Source organism: Rhipicephalus sanguineus, chromosome 2 (assembly GCF_013339695.2).
Source record: "Rhipicephalus sanguineus isolate Rsan-2018 chromosome 2, BIME_Rsan_1.4, whole genome shotgun sequence".
NCBI lineage: Eukaryota > Metazoa > Arthropoda > Arachnida > Ixodida > Ixodidae > Rhipicephalus > Rhipicephalus sanguineus.
This window is the reverse complement of record NC_051177.1, coordinates 60463360-60490671: the sequence shown is the minus strand read 5'-3', so window position 1 is coordinate 60490671 and position 27312 is coordinate 60463360. Positions and strand designations below refer to the sequence as shown.

General features: G+C 46.9%; 1 protein-coding gene across 1 annotated transcript in view; it reads right to left on the bottom strand.

Moving 5' to 3' along the window:
* LOC119383079 (zinc transporter 1) overlaps positions 1–27312 on the bottom strand; it is a 55443-nt gene that overhangs the window by 10675 nt on the left and 17456 nt on the right. The window contains exons 2-5 of the mRNA XM_037651074.2: positions 8787–9029; positions 7842–8076; positions 3120–3329; positions 2143–2310 (exon numbers count right to left, since the gene is read on the bottom strand). Coding sequence (XP_037507002.1) covers positions 2143–2310; positions 3120–3329; positions 7842–8076; positions 8787–9029 — 856 coding nt within the window. The remainder of the gene's footprint in view (positions 1–2142; positions 2311–3119; positions 3330–7841; positions 8077–8786; positions 9030–27312) is intronic.

Below are 27312 nucleotides of genomic sequence, written 5' to 3'. Positions count from 1 at the left end.
GGGAGACAACTAGGTCTCCTCAGTCCCGGCCGGTGACTTTATATACGCAAGCACTCAACTACCGAATTTTCGCACATGCACGATAATTAGGATGCCTTCGCGGCACCGCCACGCCACGTCGCACTCCTAGAGCCAATGTACTGCAAGAATGTCTGAAATTTAGGACGCTGAAACCCTTCATCGCGCGGTTTTTCGGACTTTCTGTCGTGATTTTAAATCCAAAACGGCATTAACAGAAGCCGTAAACACCGCCATGTTAATAATCTCGCAGCCACGAACCAGCGCTTTCACGCGCCGAATTCATTTGATAGCCGTAGCAGCTCCGAATTGTGCGCTTCGCCGCAAGGCTGCAATGCTGCGCGGTCAAGCATACGCAAGTAGAGCGGTGAAGCGCCCGAACAATTACTAAGTCCTGTTGTCACAGTACATATAGTATATACGTGTTCCGAGGCGCGGATCGAGGTTTCTTTTTATTAAAAGAGTGAGGGAGGGTGCGACGTTAAAAGGCTAATTGATGATAATGACGATCACGGGGATGCTTACTATTAGTAATAGCGATAAGGAATTCATTAGTGTTCCAGTGAGCGTTCCATGCAACGCAATACTCACAGCTGGGAATAAGGAATTCAAGAGCTTGCCATGTGCCATATACTGCATGGTACCGTGCATACAAACTTCAGGAAGGGAAGAGAAAAGTTCAACTCATCCGAACACCCCTCTTCGACCAGTGCAGGAGATCCTAAGACTATAGACGCGCGCAACCGCCGTCTCCTGTTACAATACGAGAACCGAGATGCTTAACAAGGATAGTGGCATGATTTCAGACCTATTGCTGGCGCCTCTATTGTGATTTCAGCTCTAGAGCGAAAGCCTTGCTACGTTATGTCTCCCAAGGTCATTCATCACTTCACAATGGCCTTGAGCGAGCGGAACGCAAGAATGGCACGTGACGTCAGGCCACGTGATCCGCTGCGGAAAGGCGTCGCCGGAGCCTCACCGCTGCGGTATCACGTGACCAGGTTAATAAACAGCGTTTGCATAGCCTTTTCAAATCAAGCCAACCGTATACCTTTCGCTCGTGATATATATGTTTACATGAGTTAACCTTTTGTGCGACAGCGAGACACATACGTCCCACTTTTCCTTCTGCAGGAAAAATTTTCTTTCACATCACCCGTTGCAATTAGCGCAACGATAAGTCACTCATATCTTACCTAAGTCTTCGCATTCTCGAGGAAAAATCTTTTACCACACTTTCGAAGGGCGGAAGTAGTGTTAAGGTGACGTTGAATTTCGACCAATTTTTAATGGTAGCTTCTGAATTTTCTTGTTCTTCAGTAGAAAGAACCTACCAATCAAAATACCAGATAATTTCCTCTTTTTTCTGGTTTTTCAGAGAGGTGATTTTAGCTTCCAGACATCTCGTGTTTTTGTAACTTTGCGGAATAACCTGACCGATAAATGCGTCGAAACAATCCCCCGCGATGCTGCCACGCTCATCCGTCAGCGTAATTGCGGATATTGATGCGTGGAAATATTTTTCTTGATATCATGTACTTCTTGAAAAGTAGGCGCATATTCAGGGACAACGGCTGTACGTGACAATTTCGACCGCCAAAACAAGGACAGGCAAATGGACCAAGAAATGGTTGGTGCATGCGGTGAAGTAAGCTTTACAGGAACAGACCACAGCGCTATGACGGCTCACAAGAGGCGCAGGCGCAGGTGGTGTTCTACTGCTGGAATGAGATCCCCACAACTTTCCTCGGCACACCTTGGGGAGCGATACTCTGTGACACTTGCTTCGGCCGGTTCATCCCAAATACCCGTTGATGCAATCTCGATATGGTGCCTTCATGAGACAGTGGGACATATATGTCCCACTTTTTTCAGTAAACTACTGGCTTGATTTTGATGAAATTTGTTTTATACTATTTCTTTGTAGCTTATATCAATATACCACAGCCGGTTTTTATATGATCATGTCAAAAGCATAGGCAAACCCACAAAGGGTTAAACCTCAGCCAATGTTGTTGTCTTTTTTTTTTCGTACAATTTTGCAGTCCTGGTAAGAGAGTCCAAAAAATCGGACTCTGAGTAAGCATTCACTCATCTTATACGCACACGTGGATACATACTTACTGCGTGGGTATGAGGTGCAAATGAGTATGGCTACGGCCACCACGGCTAGCACTGGGTCCACGTATCGTGGCAGCGCCCCCGTCCCGAAATGCACGGCGCATGCGCAGCCTACCACGAGGAGACAACCGCCGCAAGTGCGCATCGCTTCCAACAGACACGAGCGCCAACCTGCGCGCAGAGCCGGGAAAGAACATTACGTCACCCACCATAATGTACAGGCGTGTCGACAGAAACCAAGAACCGCGAACAGTAAAGCAAACATGAGTTATACCATCATTAAAGATATTAGTGTAAACGAGGACGCTATGACGTATATAGACCACCTTGCTGCTAACTTCGGCGGTTAAGAAACATACATATATGCGAACCGAAAGTTGTACAACGAAAGAGAAACCCGCCTATCTTCGCAAGTTTTCCACACGCTTGTAATTACGAAAGATCAGAAATAAACCTGCAGCATGATACGTAGCAAATGTGTTTTCTTTCAATCGAAAACGTATACAGAAGGACGTTTTCTACATCTAGATAACTAGGAAACATGATTCTTGTGTTCTGCATACTAGAATGATGTGCATGAAAAACGAGTGTTTCGATATTCAGGCAGCTGAACAACGTGCACTTACTATAATGCGCAGGCGTCGCTTGCCATATATGCTTTCAGGCGTGGGGATTACGTTAGTGTAGCTCCTTTGGTTACACGCCACGATGAATGCAAATATCGGGCGCGCATGAAGCAAGGAAGAGAGAAAACTTTTGGGAACATTAAAGCGCAAAAATAGACATTCGCATAGAACGAGACACACAGGACGAATGTGAATGAATGAATGAATGAATTTCTCCTGTTTACAACAGAAAGGAAGCAGAAGCTAACGGCCATGTGGCCTGACAAAGGTTTATGCTTTTGTTTTTGCGCTTTAGTGTTCCCAAAAGCGATGCACCATCTCGCCGAATATCAAGTTTGGCAAGAAAAGACTCACTCCTGGCGTCGGAGAGCGCGTGGTGAGGGTGGGCGTGCGTGGGCAGCAGGGACTGCTTGTTGCTCGGCTCTTCCGGCAGCTGCATCTGGCAGGGCAGAGGCACCTGGTCGTCCTCCTCTTCGGTGCCCGACTCTGTACCCACCACGAAGTTCACCTGCACCTCGGTGCCGTGCACGATGCGCAGGTTGCAGCCGCGACGAACACGGGTGCCTGCAAAGGATTGCGTATGCAGTCGCCAATTTAAATGAACCGGCACGCTTTGTCAAGTAAGGACTGTACTGGATATTACCGCGCAATTTGTGATCTCTGCAACTGCTACGAAGCCTTGGGTTTATCTCGAATTACGTCATTGTACTCATTTGATATATAGTGCATGGAAACACCTCGCGTAGTAGTCAGTTCTGCAGACGCCAGCAAGGCAAGCTTTTTGTAGCTTCCAGCTACAAACAGCTGGACGTAATTCTTCTTCCATCTCGCGAACCTTCCTCCTCCTTCATTGCGGGCTTCCACGGGACTTATTTGTCGTTTTCAGCGTATCCATCCATCGAGTTATCGATTAAATCGCCTTTGCGCTGCGATCTAAACGCACAAGTTGTCACAAGGGGCAGTTGCATATCCCATAGTATACAGTACATAGTGTACTGAATCGCCTTCTTTTTTTTTAACACGAAAGTGTTTTATGCTGGGGTCCACCAAAACTTCAGTGACGTATTTCCGTCACGGAAAGGACGTCGAAAAAATGTACACGATCAGATGGCAAAGAAAAAAAGTTGCGTCAACGGGCATCGAACCCACGACCACTCGGTCCGCGACAACAGATGGCAGGCACGCTATCCACTGCGCCACGGTCACATATTCCATAGGCTTTACAAACGCGCCTTTTATATCTACCACTCTCCCGGTCGGCGGGGTGGTGTTGCCCTCTGGGAGCGGTAAAGTAATTCGTCATTACTGTGGCCACGGCCGGGCTAGACTGCACGCGCGCACGCGTGCGGTCTAGCCCGGCCGTGCTGTGGCCTTCGCGATTAGCACCTCCAACGCGTTACACATCCGTCCCATTCGGCGCGTTTTCAATAGAAGTTCAATTTTGTCAATGCCTTAACACACCGCGAGGGGGCGACATTAGTGCAAGCGTCGTAAAAGCGTCGGCCTCGCGCATTGCATTGAATGATTGCATTACGCTAATCCAAACCAAAAAAATCACAGCATATCCACGGAGTGAATGATGATGAGTGAGCGAAGCTGCGGAGGTTCATCGGTAAACCGTGAATCTTCCGTGAATTCTGCCCAGTACATCATCACCGACGTGAGATCGGGCGCGTTTATACTAAAGGTTCGGTGAGTTATGACGACTTGCAGCTCACTTTAATTTTACATGTACGCTGTGAATTTTCATTGTTTAGAAAACCATTGCTTTAGAAAAATCTGGCGTCTTTCGTTAAGCAGCTGGCGTCTTTTCGTTTTGCTTTAGAAACATCTGGCGTTCTTTCGTTTTGCTTTTACAAAACATCTGGCGTCTTTCGTTGGTTTATTTCATCAATCAACGGCGTTTTGAACAAAATTTTTATTCTTTAATCACGCACAGGAGAAATCTCACCAGGCACTACCTTGGAGGTAAACAATGGCTGCTAATGGGAATGAGAGACAGAAGAAGTCGGCTTTTAGCTAACACTTACACTTCTACTTCTACTAACGTTTCCTACTGGAACATGCCAATGGCTGCTAATGGGGAATGAGAGACAGAAGAATTCGGCTTTTAGTTAACGCGCACGCTGCGAATTTTTTATTGTTCAACAACGCACAGGAAAAATCTCCCACCGGCACCACCTTGGAGGTCAAAGCGTAAGACTTGTTACGGACTACGACTACTACTACTGCTACTACTACGACGACGACGACTACGAGGGACGAACGGGTGCCGCCTCAAAGGGCCCCTCACCAGGTTTGACAATTGAGCTAACGAGCGCAATGCATACGCTGGGCGTTCACGATCATGTCTGCCAAAATTTGCAACGCTACGCGCCGCGAAAATGGGTCAAATTTCAAGGTGAACGCTGCTCGCCCTTCCTCTCGCGGGCGCACGCCCAGAGAATGAGGGGATGACGTACATGAGAAAATGGCCCTACGTAGATGATAGTGGTGTGACGTCGCTCCTCCACGTAGGCGACTGTGCTCTGACGTCGCCAACAGTAGCACGTGACACTGCGATAATTATTTGACACGACATGTGTAGCTTATGTAATTTGTTGCTTGAATAGATTAATAAAACTTGAGAGAAATAATGAGACACACAAAGGGAATGTGTGCGTCTTTTTCATTTTTTTTTCGTGAATTGCAGCGAGATGCGGGGCTAATGTGCCTCCGTTTCGCATGCGTTCGTGTCCCCGCGGTTAGAGCCAACGGTTCTAGAAACGTTGGTTAGAGCCGTTAGAGCATCGAGCAGACGCCAGCCCTGGAAACAAAAGTAATGTTCTGGCGCGTTCGAGCACTCATTATGCTCATTTACTCTACCGCGCCCAAGTAAACGTTAAGGCGGCACTGGCTCATGATACTGCCACTCAAATGTCGCAACTTTCATGCCCGTCCCGCAGAAACAGTCATTACACCACAGAGAACGCCGACACAACGCCCACGGCCTCTACATAAAAAAAAGGTAGCGGCCGTGCAACGCCGCTCGCGTGCTCGGGCTGGCTCGGGCACGTCATGCGCACGTGACCATGCATGCGCATGACATGTTCATGCGTATGTGTCAAGTGAAGAGGGCAGGGAAGGAATTTGGCTTGCGAAGGCTACGCAGGGCGAGTGGCAAGGGTTTGAAACTCGCCTCCTCGGATCATTGTTTCGCACCGCTACAAATTATTGTTTTTCTCAGCTCGTAATGAATCGATTTGAAAAATTCTTGCGGCATACTGCTCTTCATTCGGCACACAACAACTTCCAGCGTCTAACTAAAATTTGCTATGTGGCCTGGTGAGGGGCCCTTTAAGGAGCTTCGCCCCTAAAATAGCTCTGCGACGCGCGCCTGCCTCACCTGGCTGTAACACCGCGTTCCCCGCTTACGCGCTCGCCCCGAGAAAAATTGCGGCCGGGCTACCGGGGCGGCACGACGCGCTTTGCGTTTCCCTCAGTGCAGCCGTGGTGTAACGTGCCGCGGGATGGCGACCAAGTTCTGCGTCCAATATGCGACGCTCCTCTGGCTATCACACCTCGTTCTCTGATTACGCTTTCACCGTTAACTACTACAACTACCAGAAGGGTTTGTTTAATCATTTAGCATGGACGTTAGTCGTCGGGATGGAGACGTACCACCAATCATCAAAGTGGGTACATCCACGTTAAACGGTGCTATAGCTGCCAGACATCAATGTACATTTTGCAAACTCTCTTATATCAATGTAGAGTAAACATTCAGTTACTTCTGTAAGGGCACGCTTTACTTTCGTGTTATTCCAATTCCTATGACGGAGGGATCAACCATGTTTTTTAAAGGGCCCCTCACCAGGTTTGACAAGTTTGAGCTAACGAGCGCAATGCATACACTGAGCGTTCACGATCACGTCTGCCAAAATTTGCAACGCTACGCGCCGCGGAAATGGGTCAAATTTCAAGGTGAACGCTGCTTGCCCTTCCTCTCGCGGGCGCGCGCTTTAGAGAATGAGGGGATGACGTACATGAGAAAATGGCCCTACGTAGACGGTAGTGCTGTGACGTCGCTCCTCTACGTAGACGACTGTGCTCTGACGTCGCCAACAGTAGCACGTGACACTGCGATAATTATTTGACACGACATGTGTAGTTTCCGTAATTTGTTGCTTGAACACATTAATAAAACTTGAGAGAAATAATGAGACACACAAAGGGAATTTGTGCGTCTTTTTCATTTTTTTTTTCGTGAATTGCAGCGAGATTCGGGGCTAATGTGCCTCCCTTTCCCATGCGTTCGTGCCCCCGCGGTTAGCGCATCGAGCAGACGCCAGCCCTGGAAACGAAAGTAATGTACTGGCGCGTTCGAGCACTCATTATGCTCATTTATTCTACCGCGTCCAAGTAAACGTTAATGCGGCACTGGCTCATGATACCGCCACTTTCGTGCCCGTACAAATGTGTCAACTTTCATGCTCGTCCCGCAGAAACAGGCAGTACACCACAGAGAACGCCGACAAAACGCCCACGGCCACTACATAAAAACAAAGGTAGCGTGCAACGCCGCTCGCGTGCTCGGGCTGGCTCGGGCACGTCATGCGCACGTGACCATGCATGCGCATGACGTGTTCATGCGTATGTGTCAAGTGAAGAGGGCAGGGAAGGGATTTGGCTTGCTAAGGCTACACGGGGCGAGTGGCAAGGGTTTGAAACTCGCCTCCTCGCATCATGGTTTCGCGCCGCTACAAATTATTGTTTTTCTCAGCTCGTAATGAACCGATTTGAAAAATTCTTGCGGCACGCTGCTCTTCATTCGGCACACAACAACTTCCAGCGTCTAACTAAAATTTGCTATGTGGCCTGGTGAGGGGCCCTTTAACACATACTTGCCTCCTGGTTAGCTCGGATAGCAGAGCGACCGCTCTGGAAATACATTGGTCCCGGGTTCGAATACTTGATATGGATAGACCTTATGTCAACTGGGAAACTTTCTGACAATTCAGCATAGATTTCTTTCGTATCTTCGCGCTACAAAGCAGGCGTATGACAATATAACTGCGTTTCGGTATTTCAATGTACCTCCGATGACGATGTAGCAGACGATGTCGACGGACAGTCCGAGGATGCCGAAGCAGAGCAGCAGCATCGGGTAATGCGGCTCGGTGTTCTCGTGCGACGCGTGCACGATGGTCTGCACGGCGGCCACCGAGATGGCGAAGCACAGCGCCATCAGGAACAGCATATTCACCAGCGTGCCCAGAACCTCGACGCGCGCCCAGCCGAACGTGTTCTTCAGCGTCCGCTCCTGGCAGATCTGTGTGACAAGGCACACGGCAGCGTCAAAACACGGACGGCCCTATACCGGCTTTGCTCACTGCTGACAGTGCTTCGCTGCGGACCAAGTAAAGCTACCGCTACACCAGTTATCCCACAAGATCACAAATGCCGATCTACATTCCCTTCCGTACATGCCTCTTTTCTTTCCTCCCCGCACGAACTTCAGGACAGTTCACATGAAAACACTAAAGAGAGCTCGAAACAGAGGCCGCTCTTACTGACTTTAACAAAGCCGGCTCACTCGTACTACACCAAGAACGTGAAATACGAATCGGATCGCAAAAAGGCATGCGAATTTCATTGAAGAAACGAGCACAGCGATCAACCCTCACTTAGTATGTTTATTTCCATTTCTATATCACTTGCTGTTGCTATTCAGCGTCCGTTGAACAATTCTCTAGCTGAAGATTAGTTAGTTAGTTAGTTAGTTAGTTAGTTAGTTAGTTAGTTAGTTAGTTAGTTAGTTAGTTAGTTAGTTAGTTAGTTAGTTAGTTAGTTAGTTAGATAGATAGATAGATAGATAGATAGATAGATAGATAGATAGATAGATAGATAGATAGATAGATAGATAGATAGATAGATAGATAGATAGATAGATAGATAGATAGATAGATAGATAGATAGATAGATAGATAGATAGATAGATAGATAGATAGATAGATAGATAGATAGCGTGTATTCACGCACGTGGTGGCTGATGACGAGAAGCACCAACGCCAATACGTTGTACAGCATCTGGTAGGCATAGATAAGCAGCACCAGCGAGTGGGTCACGTGCGACGCCACGATCTCGGCCAGGAAGAACAGACCGGACAGCACCAGCGCCGCGTACAGGCGACCGCAGCCGCTGCTCCCGCCGGTTGACGCCGCCGTGGACATGTCGACTGCAGTGGCGACGGCGCCGCTTTTGGGGACGCCTGGTGATCCACCCTGCGTGTGACACCGGGTGAAGATTCGATTACTCTGTTTACTAATACATCCCGCACATCGTGCACCGGCAGGAAGGTATCCGATGAATTCAAATTGAGCTCCTACGTAATTGACTCACACCCACTTTGGGGGACTGGCTGAGAAACGGATAGTCTGATACAAGTGGACATAGATAATTTGTAGGGCTTAAAAAAACAAATTTAGAATAACCGATATAACTTAATAATGGTAACTTATGAATTTAGATCAAAATCATCTTGAGTCAATTAAAAAAAACATTACCCGCTGTCTTCTGGTTTGTGCTCCCAGTGCGAATGATTACATCCACTCTATGGTATTGGCCAATATTGGTATGTAATTCGACGTATATTAGTCTTGATTGTAACATAATTTTTAAAGAATCTGGTAATAAAAGAAATTAAAATAAAATATCACCAAGTTAGTTTAAACGTTGATCACTATCTAGCTCTTATAAATTCTTCAACGGCGAAGCAAGCATCCTTGTCCACCAAGTGAGAAGGCTCGATGGGTAAAAAAATTGGAAAATTCCCTCTAATTTGTCTCAACTTTAGCTTTAAAAAAATTAGCGCAGCTCGCACTAAGTCGCGCAAGGCTGGGTCACAGCGGAGCTGGTGGGCACTAGGTGGTTCTGGCTTGGCTAGGCTTTTAACCTCTCACCTTACTATACTATACTATACTATAAATGACTATATGCTTGCTCTCGTCGAGATATTTTTTTCGCCAGGAATTTCTCTCTTTCGCTATCTTTATTTCTCTTTCTTTCTCTCTCTCTCTCTGTACTCGTTCTCTCACTCATCAGAGTTATTGCAGCCCACGCCGGAGGAATGGGCGCACTTGTTCTGGGAGCGAATCAGAAGACGTCAATGAAGGCGAGACCGCGTGTCGGTTCATGACGATGATGATTTTCTATTTGCGACACAAGGCCAAGCTCGAGCACAAGAGCACTGCAGTTTTTTTTTTATTGAAATAGAAAATAAATGAAGGAGTTGTTGTCACCATTGCTTGGTGACGGCTGCCCCTTTCCACATAGTTGTTAAGATAAGAGAATAAATTATATATATATATATATATATATATATATATATATACAGTCGTACAAGTTCAAGAACTCAGTAGCCATCGCAAATATTAGTGTCTTCAAAATAACGCTGGAGCACTTTCATTGCTTTACGGTTTATCCTGGTCGGCCATGGGCCTAGTATTTTCGCTAAGGAAAACGTTCGCTCAGAGTCCAGCGTGTGAAGTTCTTGTTCGAGTCGCTGTCTATGCGTGTCGTACTTCGGACAGTCGAGCAACAGATGATGCACATCCTCGTCGTCGTGGCCGCATGAACATGTTGACGATGATGCACGATGAATCCGAAATAAGAAGTGCTTTGTGTAAGCGGTTCCGAGTCTTAGGCGATGAATGAGTGTGTCGATGCGTCTTGGGAGCTGGGGGTCTAATTGGCACTCAAGGTTAGGGTCAACAGCGTACAGAATCGATTCTTTTGTGATGTCTGGGAACCAGGTGGATAATCATAATTCACGTTTTGCTCTTCGTAAAATTCGGTTTGTATCACATTGGGATGCAGGAATGAGGTGGGTTTGTGTGTAATTATGAGCGGCTTTTGCCAACTCATCTGCCATTTCATTTCCCTTGATTCCGCAGTGACTGGGAACCCACTGAAATGCCACATGATGACCTGACTCCGTAGCTTCTGAAAGCTCTTTCAAGATCGCGTATACTATACGTATATCTATTTTTCCTGAAGTGGCATTTTCCACACCCGCAAGAGCCGCCAGGGAATCCGTGATTACGACCCACCTTCTGGGCCTCGTTGACAGTTTAATAAAGCCGATGGCTAGCAAAATAGCTACAAGCTCCGATGTTGTTGAAGAGGAAAGATGACTCAGCCGACATGCATGTTCCTCATGTAACTCCGGAATGATGAATGCTGATGTCGCAGTCTCTTTGTTGACGGAGCCATCAGTGTACACGTGAGTGTAGCCTTGGTATCTGTCAAACAGGTGATGTGAGGCCAACTGCAGAGCGGCAATGGCTGGTACGTCATGTTTACTACGCAGTCCTTCTATTGACGTTTCAATAGTTGGTAGCTCTAGCAACCAGGGCGGATAGTTCAAGTCCGGCGGCCAATGTGTCGACGCAGGAAGCCGTGAAATGTACTGTTGGTACACACGGTGTATTTGCGTGCCGGGACGGTTCTCAATTTGTGATATGAGTGGATGTGAAGGGTGTTGTGTGACTAGGCGAAAGAGGTGCCGACAGGTCTCCACATTTCGAATCACTATAAAGTTGGGTTCCCGTGCCTCTGCTAATGACAAAGAACTTGATGTTGCCTGTGGAACCCCCAGGCTTGCGTAAGCGAACCGACGACAGGATGAGGGGAAATGATCCATTGTCTCATCACTGCCACAGAAAGGGCACGGCGGGGAGGAAGCCAGACCAGCCGTCCGTTGACAAACGTGTAAGGAAGGTGTACGGCACCGTAATCGTGTGATTTTACCCAATTTTTCAATTAAAAAAAAACCATGTATATTTCGAGGAAAGACAAAAATGTCGATATTCTGCGGTATTATGGTTGTCTCGGTTTTCCTCCAGCAATAGCTCACGCCCATTTTACGGGGTATTGGCCGAGAATCGGGTGAGTTGAGGTCATTAGTCAAATGTGAACCATGTCACGAATGAGACATATTTTTTCGATTGATCAAAATAACTATAGAAACAACGTAAAAGATTAAGAATTTAGCAAGAAACTTGCGTCAGTGTTGTTCCCTTGGCATGTGTGGCCACTAACCTATTCCACTAAATGTGACGTCGTCAATTCAGCACTTTAATTGTAAGTATATTGCTATTTCGAGTGCGCATCGAAAGATCAGCGTTGAGAGCGACAAGTTCCAGTAGCAATTAGTTTTTTACCAAATTCGCTAGTCCCGTTTTGGATATCACTGTCACCAACTGGCGAGCTTAATTTGTCTGTGCAAGAACCTTTAATGCGAAGCAACTCAACGTAGCGAAGCAACCCACCATGAGCCATAGATGAGAAAAAAGAGCAAGCGATGCAATAGAGAGCAAGACTTCATTCTTATAACACATTATTATTTATCAGTTTTCTGAAATATATGAGCGAAAATTAATTTATACATTGATTCATCTTCATCCACACGAGTCTTCGTCGACATCTGATAGTGCAAGTATCATAGACGTGCGCTGAGTTCTCCATTAGGGGGACCGGGGGGGGGGGGGTCCTTCTCCCCTGCAATTCCCGATTCTTTCTCACTGAGCCCCTTACCATCAGAACGCAGCGCAAAAACAAGGTATAAAAGGGGAAAGGGGTCAAATTTGTCCATGTAAAGGCCCAATCTACAATTACTTTTTGATACGTAACTTAGTGGTGTTGGATAGCAGATTCCATGAACCGGAAAATGCTCTTGACTCATATAACTCCGTGACCAACAGATACTTTGCAAATGGAAGCCGTAGTGCCTCTCCAAGGATCTCTAGATGCGAGCAACATGCTCAGTACACATAATGTTAAACTTATCAAGCTAAACTTCTTTCTTTCTTTCTTTCTTTCTTTCTTTCTTTCTTTCTTTCTTTCTTTCTTTCTTTCTTTCTTTCTTTCTTTCTTTCTTTCTTTCTTTCTTTCTTTCTTTCTTTCTTTCTTTCTTTCTTTCTTTCTTTTAGCGTGTTCTCTCTTATGTCTGATTTATTGTGCATTCTTGTGACAGGACTTGACGTGCATCGTCAGGTCAGAGAATGTCGACGTATCTTCGTAGCAGTGTTGCGGAGTTGCTACTCCGGAATTGAAATGACTCCGGAATCATTCCACATTTTCGCGACCCCGGAATGGAATGGGGACAGCGCTTGGAGGAATGGAATGGGAATGGAATTAAGCGCATTTTGCACGGAACGGAATTACGTCTTTTTCCGAAAATAGAGAACGTTTTCGTCTACGCGCTGTTTTTAAAACTTAATTCAAACGGTAGTTAGTCAGAGCCTCGAATTTAACAATAAAGCAGTATTTTCACGGAGCAATTATCCCTCGCGTCGGCCCCCATTGATACCCCCACACGAAAATGGCAAATACTCCATGCATAGCCTGATATTTATCTCACGAGTAGTTTACTACCTGACACACATAAATAACTTTTGCATCAAGGAAGACATTGCATACCTGCGCATAGGCGAACACAGAATGTTGTCCCCACTTAGTATCGAGCCTTGGGCGTATTGGTTAGACATTGGATCTGTATGCGTCGCCCTTCCTTTTCCCCGTCTTCTCTTGCGCTGTATTCCCTCCGTTATCCTCACCCCATCCGTGCTTGCTAGGCGCGCTTGACAAGCGTGAGCTAGTGCTGACGAGCAGTGCGGCCCAGTGTTGCGTATTCGGTGCAAAGGCACAAGGTGCCCAAACGGTGCACTGTTCCAACTAATACCAGCAGATCTAGAGGGTTTTGTTCCCGATTTACCAAATCTTAGTTTGCTCCATATTCACGACCGCTCCACACGCGCGACAAAACTGCTTAGTCCTCTTGAACAATACTTTTGTCAGCGCAAAAATGCGCTATGTCGTCATTTTAGCATTAACACATTTAAGCTTAAACAATATGAAAACATCGCCATTCGTTCAAACATGCTGACCATGCAAATACTATAGATAGCGGGAGAACTGCCCCTATGGGAATTAATAGGGTGGTTGTACTGCAGGAGATATGTCACCAAGCTACTATCCCTCGGCCTTGGTGACGTGTTTTGCGCACCTTTGCAGTTCTTAATGCATCTGATGACGTCAGCTTACGCTCATTCTCAACTTGATAAAACTATCAAGATGCCTTTCCGACGTTGAGGAATTACAGGAATGGAATTGAACTGCCCGGCCATTCCCGAAGTGGGAATGGGCTAAGTCTTTTTCATTCCGAGCAATTGGAAGGAATGGAATTGCTGCAAGTTCTAATTCCCCGGAATGGAATTGAAATGGAATGGAGGCGCCCATTCCGCAACACGGCTTCGTAGTATATATTAGGCCTTACTTTTAGATTTGTATTCCCGGTCTTTTTTTTTTTCTCGTTTATACTCATGCATTTACACTAGATTTACACTATGCTTACACTAGGTAAAGCATAGAAGGAGGGAAAAAAATTATGGCCGCTTGGTACTAGTGGTGCCAAGCCTGAAGAAAGAGCGGAGCTAAGTGGCCTTCTTTGTTTCTCTTTATTTTTTTCTTTCTTTCTCTTCCTCCGTGTTTCCTGTATCTGTTTTCGTACCTGTTGCTTTATATTCCTTTTTTTATCTCTCTATCTATTTCTTCCTCTTTCTCGCTCTTTCTATCTCTATTTATTTTTCTTCCCTTTCTTTCTATTTATTTCTCTCTTTCGGTCTTGTTCTCCGTTTTTTTTTCTATCTCTTTTTCGTGACTATTTCTTTCTATCTCTTTGTCTCTCTTTATATGTCTTTCTCTTTCTATTTTTTATGAATTTATTCCCTTCATTCCCTTCATTCCTCTCTATTTTTATCTTTCTATTTCTTTCTATCGCTTTCTTTCTATCTCTTTCTCTCTCTCCCTTTCACGTGTTTCACGTGCTCCACTTCGCCGAGCAGAGTTTTCCTTTAACGCTCGCACCTGCTGTACTCGCTAGTGGGGCTTGTCCAATTCCTGTGGCGCATGCTCACCTGTGGTTTTCTGTGGACACCAAAGTTTTTACGGCTGGCTTAAATAGCTCAGCTGTTAATATGCAATAGCTAATTTAATGATAGTATACAGTATAATAATACTTCATACACACTACCTGAAAACTTAATACCTAATATACACCAAAGAAAACACAGGATACAAAAGAGCACATTCATTTTGCATCTTTGTATTAATTTGCAGCATGTTTGAATGCTGCCAATAACATAGCTATAAACGGAGAATTTTTGATGCAATATCAGCGTTGTCGAGAAAGAAAGTGATACAGACCAGCATGCGCACTTAATTATACACGCGCAAAAAAAAAAGAAACATACTCGCGTGTAAAGAATTATTAGTTTGACTTTCTTTCCTTATTTTGAATCTCTGTATTCATTTGAACTACATTTGAATGCTAGAAATTATCATCCATCGCCTTGCCGCTCCTAATATCGTCAAGCAAACAAAATTATGTCAGAGTGAAATCAAAACTTTCGCGTCGATAAGGTTGCTCCAATCGTTTTGCACGTATAGGGAAGAGTGACGTCATCGTCCGGTGTGATTAACAATGTCTTCAGCGCCAAGTGGAGAGTAAGATCGGCGCGTGACTTTTCACACGGCCGCAGATAGAAGCGAAAAACATGCTTCGTTAAGAGCTTGATAGGCGAGCAAGCGGCATAATGCTTGAGTTGCCGCATTATCTAGGCAGCAGATAGGCTGAGGAGTTAACCGTGTGCACATAGCAAACAGAAGGCAGAGATAAGGTGAACCCGGTGGCGCATTTGTAATATGCAGAGCGCTCAACGCATGGCAACGGCCGCGGCGCGCTATTGGCTGCGTGCACACAGGGACGCCGTCGCGGACTTCCGCCTAGCAACGGCCGCCTCGCCCTCGCCGACGCGACGATGCACTCTCGTTCTTGGGGTGCCTTTCGCGGGAATTTTAAACGGTGAACGTGCGCCTCCGGGGCCCGTGGAATTTTCGTCGCCGCCTGTGCTTTCGCCTTGTTGTATTTTCGCAATGTTGGGAAGCAGCCCCCCACTTCGGGGCAGCTTTAATTGGGAGACCCCGCGGCCAAAAAGGAGGAAGAAGGAAGAAGGGCAACTCGAGGGGGACGCGTTTTCGGGGTTGCAACCGCAGCGGCCCGCAGTTTGGAGGCGACGACGCGTACGGCAAGAGCGGAGAACGTCCTTGACATCGTCGTTTTACGACCTACACCCCCACCCCGTGAAAGAACAGTGAAAGCCACAGGGACCGTAACCCAAAACACAGGGAAGGCCTTTTCTCCCTCTCTTCTTCAAGTCTGTTGCACGTGCGGGGTGCAGAGAAAACTCTTTTGGACTGTGCTTGTTGTTTCTGTATTTCTATTCTCCTTTTCATTTTCCCTCTCTACGAGAGCACTGTAAATAGTGAACAAATAAAGCAGTCTTCGTGAAGCGTTCAAACCGAGCGGACGTCTTGATTTTGTGTCGTCCAACCTAAAGAAAGTTTTTGCCTGCTCTCGCACTGACCGAAGACGCCGCCGTCGCCGTAGGATTCGACTGTGCTTTGTGCGTTTTGCTTTGTTAGAGTGTGCGTTTGTTTTCTTTATTATTTTTTTTTTCGCGGCTGTTCTTTCCAACGCATATCACAGCCCTGCAACGCCGGTGTTGTACGGCTATGACCACGGAAAACAGCGCATGTGAGACGTCGGCGCGCCGCGCGATCGAATGCGTTAAAGACAATGAGAGTTCGTCGCCGGACGTTGACGTGCTTCGGGCGAACATCAGTGATGCAGAAGACGCCTGCAGCTGGGTACAAGATTACGGCTTGAAAACGAGCACATCGTGGGTTGTGGACTTCGTCAAGTCAACAGCAAGGTGTGAAAGGTAATACAAAAATTATGTTTCATAACTTCAAAAATAACTTGCAACATCTTCTGTGATGATTTAACTTCTTGTTTTGGGGATAATGTCCAATGATGAGCCGTCTCAATTAAGTTGTATTATGTGTGCACTTGGCCCCCTTTATACGTGGCGTAAGCGGTTGGCAAAACAAAATCGAAAATTGCCGCAGCCACATAAGTAATTGTGTTCTAGTTATTTTCCTATCTTATGGCGCAGGTACCATAGGATGGGAAAATAATCAGAGCAATCAGAACGCAATGTGAACCAGAGCTACATTATGGCTGGATCTCACGAAAGTATTCCACAAACCTGCACATTTGGCCATACTCACTTAGGTCACCAACTTAAACCTGGGAGAAAGATCATACAATTACAACCGATACTTCCTAACGAATAGGAATGTTACCTTCAACATGGGGGAACTCGAGTCTGAGGGGAGGAGCATGGACAGTTTAGTTACACCTCAGGGCTCCATGATATCGCTCATGCTCTTAATCTCATTATGACAGGATTGTCAGAAAAACGTGAAGACATCGAAGGAATCAATTGCTCCGTATACACGGATGATGTTGCCATATGGATCTCGCAAGGCAGTGATGGGTAAATAGAACAGAAATTACAGGAAGTGGTAGATGAAGTGGAAGTCTACCTCACAGGCACTAGGCTTGAATTTTCACCAGAGAAATCAGAACTCCTTTACAGACCCATACTTAACCAGCAGGTGGCCCGGAGATACAGACTTGCACGAAAAACGTGGGGGGAATCCCCATCATTGAACAAAATATAGGGTCCTTGTACTCAAAATTGAGTCGAAGGGAAATAACATCAATACTCTTATAAAAATAGTGACTAAGGTCACTAAGGCAACTGGCTGATCAGGAAAATCACATACAAGTATCGCGGAATGAAGGAGGATAGCATTCTTAGGCTTAAATGGAACAAGACAGAAAAGGACAAAATCAATATGTTCGTAAGGAAAGCTTTTAAGCAGGCCCTAGGCTTGCCCGAAAGCACCAGGATAGAGAGATTAACGCATCTGGGCATACATAACACCTTAGAAGGATTGACTGAAGCTCAGTTGGAAAGAATTGACAGCACCGCGACTGACAGAATATAGATAAATTACAAACAACAACCAGCAAGGACCCAAGGTTGCATCGGCCAGAGATTGGGAGCCAGATTGACATTGCCAATTTACTAAAAAAGAAATACACACAAAATTCAATTAAGGCAGTAGAACGAGCACAGCTAATACGACCTAATTGAGACTGCTCAAGTGCACATACTACGACCTAATTGAGACAGCTCATCATTGGACATTATCGCCAATTAAATCACCACAGAAGATGCTGCAAGTTATTTTTGTAGTTATGAAACACCATTTTTGTATTACCTTTCACACCTTGCTGTTGACTTCACGAAATCTACAACCCACGATGTGTTTGTCTTCAAGCCGTAACCTTCTACACAGCTGCAGGCGTCTTGTTCATCAGTGACGTTCGCCCGAACCACGTCAACGTCAGGCGATGAACTGTCATTGTCTTCAACGCATTCGATCGCGCGGCGCGCCGACGTCTCACATGCGCTGTTTTCCGTGGTCATAGCCGTACAACACCGGCGTTGCAGGGCTCTGCGAAATGCGTTGGCAAGAACAGCCGCGAAAAAAAATAATAATTAAAAAAACACAAGGCACACTCAAACCCACGGCGATCACGTCTTGCGACAACGCGAGATCACAAAAAAACACTGGCGACAACACATATATTCACGTGAAAGCGTGTTCAGCGTTAAAAAAATAAACAAACGCAATCAGTCCAACACAACAACGATTATGTCTTGCGACAACGCGAGGGCTCAAAAGACACAGCAGACAGCACAGATATTCAAGGGCGAGCGTGTTCACTGTTAAAAAAAGAAAAAAAGAAACGCACAGTAGAACACAACGGCCGATCGCGTCTTGCTGCAGCGCCAAGACAGTGGCGACAACACAAATGTTCATGGGCGAACGTGTTGACCGTTATAACAAAACAAAATGCACAAAGCACAGTCGAACCCTACGGCGACGACGGCGTCTTCGGTCAACGCGAGAGCAGTAGTTAGCAGTTCACAAGCGGCGACGAAAATTCCACGGGGCCCGGCGGCCGCGTTCACCGTTTAAAATTCCCGCGAAAGGCACCCCGAGAAGGAGAGCGGCGTCGTCTCGTCGTGGCAGCCGTTGCTAGGCGGAAGTCCGGAGCGGCGTCCCTGTGTGCGCGCAGCCAATAGCGCGCCGCGGCCGTTGCCATGCGTTGAGCGCTCTGCATATTACAAATGCGCAACCCGGTGCCCTTATCGTCGGTTCGTCGTGCACTGATGCGTACTCGTGTCTCGATCGCGAAATCCCGAGCTCATGCTTGTCCTACGCGGCCTGTTCTTTTTTTTTGTGTTTCTTTTTTAATTTGAGGAGTCAGGAATTACTAGAAGGGCAATAATCATCTGAATTTATTCTTACTTGAAATGTGTTTTTTTATTATTGTGTTAGTGAGTCCTACGGCATCAAAACACGTCACACGCGATTGTGCAGTTCAGTTGCCCGCATAAAATATGTTAAAAAGTTTAAGTTCCAAAAAACTGAACAACGAAGTTTAACTATACAAAATTCAGCCAGTTCTACGCAGTGAAAGCCGTTGCACAGCGAAGCTAAAGGCGCGCGAGATCACGTGTATCATCATCATCATAATTTAGCATCATCATCGTCATCATTTCGTTTTATTTCTTCATTTATTCACTCCCCTCTGGTCACGTGACCTGTGTGACGCCTACTACTACTACTACTTCTACTACTACTACTACTACTACTACTACTACTACTACTACTACTACTACTACTACTGCGACGACGACGACGGAACAGGGTAAACTATGAGAGCTTCAATGTAAAAACTACTCAGTAGGCTATATCTGACCAGCAAAAAAGATACTGCTTCATGATCACATTTTTTTTACAGAACCAGAGGTTTAACTCGAAATCTCCCTCACAATCGCATCGTGGTCTTGAAATCATTAGTAATAGTAAACGCGGCACCATACCGGATCATTTGACTTCTTCTGGTACGGCGCTCTAAACGGTCGCAGCAAGAACGCAGCCGGACGGTGTTTACCTCGGTTGTCTGCCGTGGCATCCGTCCTTCGCCCCCGTTGGAATCCCGGTGGCACTCCCCCATTCTCGAAGGGGCACCGATCCCAGCGTAGTCGTATCTCCTCCGTCAACTACCCCTGCGGGTATGTTTCGAAGGCCATTCTTTCTGGTGGAGGCCCCGACGTTTAGAGCCACCTCCTAAACCCTCCCCTCTCCCTCCACCCCTTCTATCGAATCGTATGCTGCCGGTCGAGGGCACTTAACAGGGTAATGAGAGTGCCCTTCGAGGCTCTCTTTCCCTGGCACACCCCTTCCCCCAACCCAGTTCCAGTGACACGAGATCAGCAAGAAGACCATCCCAGAAACCGGGTGCCGTATACTCGCTTTAGAAAGTGCTGCGACACTTTCTCATCTCTCTTTAACCCTCCCCTACACTCCTCTCCCATTTGTTTTCGTCGTTTCGTTTGTTGTTTATCAGCGGCCTTGTATCTTCGGCCGATCTTCACGCCCGCGGCGCGACTGGTGTTCGCTTGGCAGCTGCTCTCTACTCTCTCCCTCGCCTCGGCGCCTCTTGTGGTAAGAATGTATGTCCGAGACTTCACATGGGAACGAAAGCTGGAGGAACACATGCGCGGTTTCGCGCTGCACCGCGAAGGTTCTCCGTGTAACCGTTTTTCTCCCGGCGGATTCAGAGGTCTGCAACTTCCCCCTGGATGTTCCTGATACCGTTTCTTCTTTCTTTTTTTTTTTTTCAGAAGCACGTTCGGTAGCTTGTTTGACAAGATGCTATAATCAGTGGCTTCGCTATTGAAAATATCTAATGCGAGGCTTTGCGGGTGAGCGATTATTGCTGCAAGTTCAACGATGGCTGCGTCGAAGCTGTCTACTGGAAGCGTTATTCTTAAGAAAAAAGAAGAAAGAAAGAAACTTCACTGACATGACCGAGTTCTCCCTTTGCTCGCCAATATCACGCTTGTGACAGCGACACTTCCGGAGATTTTTTTTTTTTAACAGTATGCTGCTGCGCGCGCGATATTAAAATTATCCGCGGCTGCTTTCTCAGTAATACACGTAAAAAAAAATAAAGAAACTCATTCAAGCCGCAAATATTCTGCCTGAACAAGACGGGCGATAACCCTGACCTATCCAGTCGTACTTCAGGCAGGTTATCGTTGGTAGAACAGTATTATTATTTTTTTTTTCGTGTGATACATCTGGAAGCGACCATCCGTTCTTTGATTTGTAGCACTGTGGACGAAGGTAAACCAACTGTGCCTTTAATACGGCAGGGGTTCTCAATAGTGTCCGCAAGGATGCACAGACTGTTCCCTGAGAGACGCTTCGAGCTGCGATGTCGCTTATTCCGGTCCCTTCTCTGCACCAGTGTAACTTTCAGCGCCTTTATCTATTCCGACTACAACTGAAGTCAGCCAGGCTTGACGGCATCCGTTGCCAAAAGCCAACCATGCCGCCACTGAAGGAGCCAAAAAGACCGAACGCAAGCGACCGAACGAGTTCCGGCGTTCCTTTGCTGGCAAGATAGCTCGGTGTTGAAGTCCGCGGAAGTAACGGTGAAAGCTTACGTCTTCTGGAACCTGTTTTTTTTTTATTCCTCTGCCTTCCGTTTCTTCCTTCTTCCTTTCGCTTTCCCATTTGAAACATTTCCTAGGCTTCTTTTGTTGTTTTACTTATGTTTCTTTTTTCCGGGGGGGGAGGGGAGGAGAGGGAGAGAAGAGCAAGTTTTTCGAGACAGCGGTTCTGCTGAACCACATTCGGACTGGAAAGCACTGGCGCGGACTCTGCAAGATATTAACAGTCATCATGGTTGTTGCCACAATGACATGGTGATATACACAGCAATTATACGTCCTAAACGCTATACCCCTACTTTATAATTTTTTTGTTTGTTTGTCCTTACGTATCGACGGTTGAAATCAGGCACGCGTGAGGGTTTCACAACTAATGATCGCGTGCCAGCTGTAGTACGTCTAATGAAACTTTCCTATGAACAAGGTGCGAACAGCTTGACAAAAGCGTACGTTCATGCTCTAAAACCGAACATTGCGGATTCATATATAGACGTACTACGACCTGCGGTAGGTTTGTTCAGAAACTGCGCCTAAGGTACGTCAATCGTAGAAAAACTCAATGGACGAACTATAGTATATTCGAGAACGGCATCATTAGCCAGTAGTCAAATTTAGTGAATTATAGCCCCACGTATAAGTTAGAAAACACGGTTTTGTTGACGAAGCATGCAGGAACCAATGAGTCACGGCTGAGAAGGCGGAATAGGTATTGAACATAACGGACATTTGTCCGCTGTGTAGAGTTCAGTTAGTGGTATCATTTAGTGGTTAGTGGTATTTATCAATGAAAACATATGTCGAAATATCGTGACCGCGCACGGCACCTCATATGGCAAAAGTAGGGCCAGTGCCTGTCGAAACAGGCTCCGTGCCCATGTTCCGCACGGTCCTGTAATTGAAGGAAACGCTTCTCCCCGATTCACAGAAGCACACATTAAAATCAAGCTGAAACAACGTTTACGGAAACGTTAAGTTGAAGGACAGCAGGAGATTTCATTTACTCGAACTCTTTGGTGAATTACATCGAAGAAGAGATTATAGGCGAATGGCAAAAAGAAAGCAATGAAGATAAAAAAAAATAGAAACGATACGCTCAAAAGAAAATCGATGGAGTGCTCGCTATACTCTTTCGTACAGGCATTACAGCTGGCCCCACTTAACTCCACATTGACGAGCTAACACGTGCTCCGTCGAGGCTGTGTGCACGTGATCCACTGGGATGTGTGTACGAGAATTCCCTGTGGGGTGAGCCAAATATAGAACTACACCTTAATGCACGCCATAGGAGTTGCGAGCACTCCCGCTGTTGTTAGAGGCTCAAGCCTGGGAAAATAAACAAGAGATATATACGCACGGTAGTAGAGACGGCCGGTGCCGCGGCTTCAGCTGGGCTGCCATCCATCGCACCCGCTGTCATCGACACACTCGTGCACGCACACGCGCGTAGCGCGGCAAACGAGCGATGCCGTGCGGCGCGGGGTCGGTTGCCGCCTGTTGGGGATCTACACAATCCAACACGCGGTGCGATCGCAGCACGAGAGCGTGCAAGAAAGCGCTCAGCTCGCTGTAGTGCGAAAAAAGAGAGGGAAGTTCGGGTTCGCTAAATGGAGGGAGGTGCGGGAGCCAGAAACTTGCGGGGGGAACCCAGAAATAGCAGCGGGCTCGCAAAGTTCGCCTCGGAGCTAGCGAAAACAAGGAGTCGGAGAACCCTGTTGCGTTCACCGCGGGTGTGCGAGTGTGTGTGACGAGCGGTGGGATGCTCCCGCGAGTACAGAAGTATTACGTCCGCATGCCAGTTTGACTTCAGCGACGAGAGTCGTTGGACGTCCCGCTAGAACCACGGAGGCGACTGCGAGTCTGGAAGAACGTTCGAACTTGCGACACTGAGGTGGTCGGTTGCGTTGAAAGGTGGTGGTTCAGTGACGTGTGTGGGTGGCGTTGTGCACTGCTGGCGAAGACAGTGTGCTGGACGAAACGTCCTCTGAGAGCCGAGTGGCTTCCTGTTTGGTTCGCCTATAGGCCGACAGCGCGCTTAAAAGACTTCAGTGAACTCCGCTGGTTGTGTTTCGCAACTTCGCCAATGTGCTCTGAACTATACGTGTAAAGTGCGAATCATATAGCTTCATTTTTTTTCTGGATTATGTTTCAGCTAGGCTTCTCCTATTCGCTTCTGCTGTCACTATGCGGTCACTGGGCAAAGGGGTTTTCTTACTAAAGTTCCGAGTTGGGAAGTGTCGACAGCTTGCGACACTGGGTGGCTGCGCTGACGTTGAAAAATGAATCAGAGCGGTGACGGCACTGGATGGTCGAGCGAACTATGCCAACTTTGAGAATAGTCAAAGGGGGTGGAGTCTCCTACACTCGCATCGCTTGTTGCCTTAAGAACTATGAGGTGTACTTATGAGGAAATGCTGGCCCTTTCTTGATGTACAAACGCCAATGAAATAGGTTGCTTTTAGGTACATTCACATATTATTGGACTTTGGAGCAGTGCTGCTAACGCTTTGGCGCTAGGATGAGGCTTTTATTATTCCTGGACACTGACCTGAGCCGTACACATGATGTATTTTACTATGCATGTGGGTCTTTGTTAATTGTGCTTGTTGCAGTACGTCCTTTCATACACCCCAAATTTCTCACTCTGTCTCAACGGGCAGGCTTTGTTGCCCAGGCAGTCGCAGGAATCAACTTCATGTTTACCATCAAGACATTTCCTCAACCAGCTGAAGGTCGACAGCGAAGCCAATCAAGGCCGTTCAGGATTTGATCCCTATAGGTTCGGTGACTCGTCAGTTGTCGTACCGACGTCGAAATTCTCGTCGTCATCGGCTGAGTAGTTTTTCTCTGACCTCATCGTTATTGTCACTTGTTTTCGGGCCAGTGACCGCCATGTTCTTTTTTTGTCTGTTTTGTTGCTTTATCGCAATTGAGAGTAGAGCGCTGTACAAATTTCAATGAGAGGGCATGAAGTCTACAAGGTGTCGGCAGTGATTTGAGTGGGAATAGTATCAAGTTGGCGCTATCGTTGCTCTTACGCCTTTTCCTTTTTTCTTTTCTTAACAAAGCCCACCAGTTAAGCCACTAACAAGCGTCAACTGCGTATGCCACGACAACATGCAAGTGGGCCAGTGCACTGAAGTACTTAAGCAATCATTGATCGCGTAGTTGACTGTCGATGTGTTGTAATTTTGTTTAAAATAGCAACGGGAAACAGGCGGAAAGAGCGCACGTGTCTCGTCACTGTAGCAACACGCGGCCGTCCGGCACGCTCCTCGAACCCACAGTAACCTTTATATAAACAGATACATATTTGATTCTTTTTTCTTTCCCCTGCAACGCAGAGGCATAAGTCAACAGGAAACCGTTGCTCTGTTTTTACAGCATATTGTCGTCTTTGAAAAAGCCACGTCGGTAGAAGGAAAGCGCGTGTTTATATGCATGTATTTTAGAGGAGAACGTGAAACTACACGCTCACACACGTAATAATATAATATACTTAGAAGAGTGCCTGAACGTATACCTTAAAGGTGCCGGCTCGCCTGCTCGGCTTTAACCCAAGTGAAACAGGTCGTTTTTTTTTTCTGCCGAGTCCACACGCTATCGTGCATACGAGTGAGCTCTTTGGGCCCCGTGTTTCTCGCGTTTGTACCAGCCTGGGAGTTCAGCTCCAGGCCATACAGAGAGCAGAGGAGGTGGCCACCAGGTTCAACCTGGTGGATCACCTATACCTCCATAATGTCTGACGACAATAAAGTTGTATTCTCTCTCTCTCTCGCGCGCGTTAGTATTTTTGTTCATTCTTTTGTTTTTCAACGTTTAGAAGCCTTTCATGGGGTTAAAATACGCCCCGCGAGTAACCCCCGCTCGCGAGGGGCCGAAGGACGAGTACAAAACAGTGGTTCCAAAAGCGTTCTTACGATAAAACTGCTCTAAAAAAATACAAGATTTTATGATCGTATAGGCCACCTGACGGCAGCGATTATTTACAAAGGAAAAGCTTTAAAAATTTCAGGACAAGGAGAACGCTGGAATAGCGATCTTGCTTACCTCGTAATCACAGCCTCTGACGTCGGTGTCGTGAGATGATAAAGACTCGCAACCGCAGGACGCGGGAGGTCACAAGGTTCGTTCTCGTTGGAGTTGGTTCATGCGGTTCGCACAAACTCTGACACTAAGTGTATACGCGGTACAGTATATAAAGTGTCCACTGTATTACAGCGTGGCGAAACGCGACACCAGCGCTGCCGACAAAACCTTTTGCACACGATCCCCACAGGGCGAGTGACAATTGAGTGGAAGTTGCCGTTAAGCGCGCATACGCCGCCGCTGAAGGGGCCGCGACAACATCGGTTATCGCTGAAGTGCCGAACAGACAAGATGGGGCACGTCGATAAAGAAGCGTAACACGCCGGCCTGCTCATCTGATGGGTGAGCCAACAACACAGAGTCAAGTCAGTTGGGACTCCCAGTGGTTGAGTGCATGCCCGACGCCGTCGCAAGTGCCCGTGCGCAGCTTGCAGCGTCGAAATACTTCTAGGAACCCGAGTAAACGGGGTAAACAAAGCGATTAAAGAGTGTTCGACGCTGTCAAGGTCAGTAAAGAGGCTAATGAGCTGCTATAATGACGTGTAATTGTTGGGTATTCTTAATAAGTGGTAGCTATTGCCAAGGGCGTCCGCAGAACTTTTTGCAGGGGGGCGCATACGCAGGGGGGGGGGGGAGGAGAGGGGGGGCATTCAGCACTGGCAGCGTTTCTTTAACTGCCGTGACATGACAGGCAAGATTAGTCAGTAGTTTGTAAGTTGCGAAATTGAATGGCAAACCTGAAGGCCAGGACCTGAGTGTGCTAATCAAGCTGTGTAGCTTATCGCAACTGCATAGAAAAATATTATCCGAAATTCCATGGGGGGGGGGGGGGGCAGCTGCCCCCCCCTTGCACCCCCCTCCGGACGCCCATGGCTATTGCGGCCGTGGCATCGCGCTGATATATAATATTGATACGGATGGTTTCGGTCCCGCGGCCGCATTTCGCTGGAGGTAATGGGCAAGAACGCTCGTGTATTTTGATTTGTGTGCACATTGCAGAAGCCCAGACGATCAAAATTAAGCCGGTTGCGGATCGTCGTTTTGGTAAAGAAAAGTTCAACAAAACGACAAGTGACTATTACTAAGAAAAGGAAATTTCCGCTTTGCCGTTACGAATAACGAACCAGTAAGGTAACATTGTCCGCAGTTTCGCACGTTGTCAAAGGTCGCCCTGGAGGTGGCTGTTCCAGTAAAGAGCAACAAAGACTTATCTTGTTGATACCAATGTTACGCACACCAATATATAAAAAGCAGAGGCTTAACTATAGCCAATCCCGCTTTTAGAGCTTACACGCAGAGTGAGTGTGTCGTTGTGCAGTAAGGAATGCTGACAATATACTCGAAGAATTCTGCACACTCATTCTCACACTTAGTACAGTGGTTCTATAGGTGTATACATGAACGTGAGGAGGACGCCTTCTGAAGGCTTCAAGTACTCTGCACTGCCCTTTAATAAGGTTATGCGAATAATGTTACCCTTCCTGCATCCGCGATATTTATACAATATTAACGCATCCAAGTACGTATATAGAAGGCTGACAGCTACACTGCGAGGTACCAGCTAGAAAACATGCAAGGTGACCGGGTGACTTGAGCTGAAATCTCGTGCATGCATAACGTATACAGTGCAATTATGTAAGTGACGAAAGCATAGAGAAGGCGCGAGGACAAATACTTCGGCACTAACGGACACGGTGTCTCCGGTGTCCTTTAAAGAATACTCGAAACAGTGGGCTGTAACCGAAGAGCTCAATATGTTTCCAGCCAGACGTATTGGGTATTGCTTCAAGGCAGGAAGAAAAACGCGCTTTGGTAAGGCGAGCCGCTCGACGCGCATGAAGGCATGCAGACAATGCGCCCGGGCAGACATTGGAAATAGAACTTCATAAAAGCCAAACGTTTCCTTAAGCAT